At 36.8% G+C, this 5,309-nt stretch overlaps 1 protein-coding gene across 3 annotated transcripts in view; it reads right to left on the minus strand.

The window, feature by feature from the left end:
- Nucleotides 1-3,085: 3,085 nt before the first annotated feature.
- The window catches only part of adgrg2a (adhesion G protein-coupled receptor G2a), a 29,652-nt gene continuing 27,428 nt past the window's right edge, over nt 3,086-5,309 (minus strand). For all 3 annotated transcript variants that reach the window (XM_037973279.1, XM_017414130.2, XM_017414129.2), the window contains 2 exons: nt 4,269-4,385; nt 3,086-4,185 (listed from right to left, as the gene is read on the minus strand). In XM_037973279.1, the coding sequence (XP_037829207.1) occupies nt 4,085-4,185; nt 4,269-4,385 (218 nt within the window). In that variant the 3' untranslated portion in view covers nt 3,086-4,084. The remainder of the gene's footprint in view (nt 4,186-4,268; nt 4,386-5,309) is intronic.

Consider the following 5,309-nt stretch of genomic DNA (forward strand, 5'->3'; position numbering starts at 1 on the left):
TCAACGTTCCTGTGCTATGTTTCAAGAGGTTTTGCATTTTTGGTGTTGGCAGCATGTAAGGCTATTTCTCCAGGGTTTTAGGATTTTTAAATAAAGAGTTTTGCACTTACCTGCTGCATCCTGGTCCTCCCTGCTCCAGAGGAACAGAACAGTCCGGATCTTGACACTTATCCCTACCCCCAAGTTCTGCTCATTAATGCCAGGGGGTTGGGGTGTCCCAAATCGTTGTTTGTGATAGTGGGAGTGAAGCGTTAAGGCTGCCTTATGCTTCCAACAAAGAATTTCAAAGCTACACTTGTATGAGTTGCACTTGGGAAAAGATCCTAAATAGAAGTATCATAGTAGTATATTCTCTATTAAAAAAAAAAAAAATTTTTCAACAACAATGAGAACTCTAAATTGTCACTATAGGTGTGACAATTTAAATCTCGTTAGTCTTTATATAGCCCTGTGATGGACTGGTGACCTTCCACAGCAGGGGTAGGCAACACTAGTCCTGGAGAGCCACTATCCTGTATGCTTTACCTCTTTCCCTGCTCCAACACACCTGATTCAGTGGTTAAATTACCTCTATGTTCTACAGAAGCCTGTTAATGACACACTAATTCAAATCAGGTGTGTTGGAGCAGGGAACTAAGTAAAACATGCAGGACAGTGGCTCTCCAGGACCAGGGTTGCCTACCCCTGTTCCAGGGTGTACCCTTCCTCTCACCTGGTGGAAGGTAGTTTAAGAACTTGCTCCTCTCAGATTCATGCAGGATTGCTTTGTGGCATACAAAACTTAGGTATATCATGTTCATCGACTCGGTTAACGTCACAATAAAGCATTATTTTTTGCTGCCTGTTTTAAATAAACCATAATGGTCAAATATTCTGAATTATGAGGTCTAATGTTCATGTTTCATTTTCAGCAGCAAATCTTGAATCCCCTATGGTTATTTACTGATCAATTGGTCGGAATGAAAAATGTAATCATTTTAAGTGTTCTATGTTACATTTAAAAATAAATTAATCTAATACCTTTAAAACCTTAATAGTGCAAAAGGAGCTGTGATGTCAACTGAGATATTGCAATTTATGCCTGAAGGTTGCAATATCTGCCTGAAAAAAAAAATGAACTGATCTAAAAGCTTTAAAAGTACTTCACACTTCTTCCATCCTCTGAAGTTTATAATTTATCCTGTCTGTCCTCTGTGAGTGCACACTTAAGATCAAGACATGCGGGGAGAGTTTGAAGTCCGCAAAGTTTTGTGAGTCTTCACTTCAGCTGGGAAATAAGAGAGAACAACACCTGCTGAGGTGCAAACAATTAGCACTTCAGTAGGAAATACAAGCTGTTTCCCCAGGACCCTAAACTTCATAAAAAGTAAATATTTAAAAGCACTGTCCTGACATTCTCTTCTGTAACTCATTTTTTCCTAAAACGAAATGATGACCCAGTCATGTGCCGTGCATTAAAATGGTGGGCTGATGTTAAGCTACAGCCTTCAGGAAGAAACACTTTAAATGGGGCTGTAATAATAAAGAACAGAAAAAAAAAATTATGTCACAGCAACTTATAAATTTATTACAGCGATAAGGCATAAAAGATCCATTTATAAATTAAATGTTTACTAGTTTTTGGTGCATCTGTGTAATTTCCCTCCCCTCTTTTCCTCATTCCCATGCTGATATCATTAGTCAGGTTGTTAAAGCATGTAGGCAGCTCTGCACAGCTGTGCTAAAAGTTAACCTTCAAATCTAATTAAACCCTCCTGGTAAGGAAAAAAAAAATAAAGTGAAATAAAACTTCCCCTATGGACTGATCTGTGGTTAGTTAATGTAATATGTGAGCAAATTAACAAAATTGACAAAAACATTTCTGCACAAAGTTTGGCAGAATTTACCTGGATCACATCTATCAGAGACAAAAGACTCAAATACAAGCAGCATATAGAGGGAAATAAGGATGTGGAAATGTATTTTTTGCTTGTTTTTAGTGCCCCTGCTGCATTTTTATCTGTTGTTTTAATGAGATTGTAACTGGACTCCCTATTCAAGAGCTGCTTTTATATTCCTCTATTAAACTGAAAACTCAAATTCCTGCACCCAAGGCAGTGTTAAGGAGTGAAGGCACGAGAACAGGCTTTCTGGGACTAAAACCACTGTGAGATTATACTGACATCTGGTGGAGACAGGAAAGCTAGCAGATTCAATAAAAATGTTATTTTATAGCAAAGTCTATAGAAAAAGGTGGGATTAGAAAAGACCAAAAATGTTACCAAAAATGAAAGAAAAAAGTTAATAAATAATATTTCAAACTTGTCCCTACTTTTCTGCCCTGTTTAGAATTCTTAGACGTCTCAAATTCACTTTGTGTTCCTGTTGCTTGTATTAAAGGGAAAAACAAATATATTAATCTGGCTCTATAGCAACTGCAGCACCCATTCAAATTCATCACCTGATAGAAAGTAGTCAGCAGCCAAAAGACATCTAGATAATTGATGTACAGAATGCTTTTTTATGTAAAAAAATTTAAAAAATTAAAATTTAGTAGCCATCACAATACCATACTTTGTATCCTGACTTCTTCATTTGCTGTTCTGTATGATAACTCTAAAGTCTGTTTAAGCACAATTTGTACAAACATCTGAAAGGCAGCCTGAAATGTTTTAAGCAAACATACTCACAGAACTATCTGTAAAACTCACACTGAATCCTTGAAGAAGAATCAAGCTGCCACTGGCCATTCAAGGCTAAAGAAAATAAAGTGCTTTGCTACGCTCCCTGCTGTGACATCTGTGCTTCTACCGTTCCATTATTCACGCAGCATTTCTCCTAAGTAAGACTCACCTTAGAGGTGGAACTGCTGGGAGATTTCATTACATGTAAAGCCTAATTGCCAACTGCTGCCAACCTTGACGGGCTGCGATTCAACCGGTGTTTGGTGAACACAAGGCATTCAGCTGCAGTTTCAACAACATGCTGATGAGATGGTGGTCTGCAGGGAGTTTAACTCCTGTTCTGTCCATTAAAACGGGCTGGATTATAAAAGCTAAAATATCATGTTGTGCATCTGATGTTAAAAAAAAAAGATCAAACAGGCTGTGAGTTGAAGTTTTATTATCTTCTGTCATAATTTGTGCTTGTTCTTGGACAAGGGCATTTTGCAAAGTCTGTTCTCATAAAAAAAAAAAAAGTAAATAAATCACCACATGAACATACATTCTGTTCTTTCTGCACAAACATAAAAGCTCTAATGCTCTCTGAGAAATAGATAAACACTGTTTCTCCAAAATAAAAATTAAAAATCCTGCATGTTAAAGGAGAACTTCACCTTCAATTAATCTTAGATCTGATAAATAAATCTGTTTTTTTGTAACAAGGATTTTGCAGTATTTACTTCTGGCATGTGCACATTTTGGCTCAGTCAACCTTTTAAAAAATAAAAGCTGAGAATCCATCTCAAAGTGTCATCGAAGATCCCTACAAAAAAAGGTTTGGTCAATCTGAACTGAACTCAGCAACAAAATATAACGGTATAAGTTCATGTCACAGGTTTAAAAACAAAATAATATATTTGACTTTTTTCTTACATTTAATGCAAGTTTACAAACATACCGCAATGGCTTGATGATAATCTGAAAGGGAAAGCTTTAAGCTTTTAATTAAATACCATTTTCCTTCTTCATCTATCCTTCATTGTAAAAAAAAGTGAAAAGTAAACAGCAAAACAAGTCATAGTTTGTGTGTATTGTACAAAGTCACATCTCTAATGGTGAAATAATACAATTCTTTAGTCAAAACCAAGTGTTATCCCTAATGTTCCTCCCCTTATTAGGACTATTTGCATAAAGAAAAAAAAAAATTAAGTCATTTTCACTGAATGTATGTTTTAGAAATAGGATAACTTCAGTCAAACTCTGCTTTAAATAGTTTTCCTTCATTTACACCTTTTAAAACCTTCATTTTGTGTAACATTAACGTATTTTTTTTAGGTATCTACTTTCTAGTCTGCAGGAGATTACTAATCCTCGATCGTGCTCTCAGTACTCTCTGAGAAGATGATAGCTAAATTAAAATAGAAGCTTGATATGGTTGCTGGTCAGGTTTCGCCTTGCCAGGACACATTTTGCCTGTGAATCTCGTTGAGGATGACGTCGCTGTTGGAGTGGTCGGATATTCCGTTGTCCCAAAACACAGCGCCTAGGCGGGGACAAATGCAGTGATATGTTGAGCAGGATTTAGTTAGTGCACAGACACGAAGAGGAAAAACTGTAAATACATACTATTGCTGTTGGGGGGGGCGCTGACAACGGCGGCGTTATGAAAGATGAAGTGAGGATCTGAGGTGGTGACAGTAGCAGCTGATGAAGTCTTGTTCTGAGTAGCCATTCGACTCCAGTCTGCAGAAGAAACAACCGAATGTTTGTTTTATGAAGGCCAAGAGGACAAAAAAAGACGAATACTTAGTGAATTACCTGTGCATATTCACAGATTTCATTGTGAAAGGTTTTGAAAGTGAAAGTTTCTAGCCTGAGTTGATGATTAAATGTATTGATTTAAATGTAAATGTTTTAAATGTATTTTTTAATATGCTTTGAGAGAAAAACGTGGCATTAAGATTATCTGAAGGCTACAAAGTAAATACCCTAATTATTCCTAAAAGGGGCTTTTCCAAAGTGGTGATAAAAACAATCACTTTTTTTTTTTCACAATTAAGAAAACCAGAAGTGAAATTTTAGGATGTATCATTCCAGGATTTATAAATGTTTATTTACAGTAGATATTAGTAAGTATAAAATCCCCTGAAAGCCTGAAATGTGTAACATTTGTATTATGTTCATGTCAGTAAGTTGTCAACTGCTGGCCACAGGGCTATATCTGGCCTGCAAGTTCTTTACATTTGGTTTACAAAGTATGATTAAATTGCAAACAATAAATACAGGAATCATTTGTAGTTTAGTTCATCAGAAAGGGTTAATGACAACAATGGTTTAGTCAGTCAGTGTGATCAGTTTTATAAACAGTATTTTATTCTAGTAATACCACCATGTGAGTGTGAGTGCTGCTTAGCTCAAATGTGAAAAGTGCTAAAGTGCCAGAGATCCATATACACCATATATAAAAAATAAAAAAAAATTCCCTTCTCACCCTCCGCGGGTGGTCTTTGTTTCATCCTCTGAGCTCGGGTCCTCTACCAGAGGCCTGGGAGCTTGAGGGTTCTGCGCAGTATCTTGGCTGTGCCTAGAACTGCACATTTCTGGACTGAGATGTCTGATGTTGTTCCTGGGATCTGTTGTAGCCACTGCTCCAGTTTGGGGGTGACT

Source organism: Kryptolebias marmoratus, linkage group LG21 (assembly GCF_001649575.2).
Source record: "Kryptolebias marmoratus isolate JLee-2015 linkage group LG21, ASM164957v2, whole genome shotgun sequence".
Lineage (NCBI taxonomy): Eukaryota > Metazoa > Chordata > Actinopteri > Cyprinodontiformes > Rivulidae > Kryptolebias > Kryptolebias marmoratus.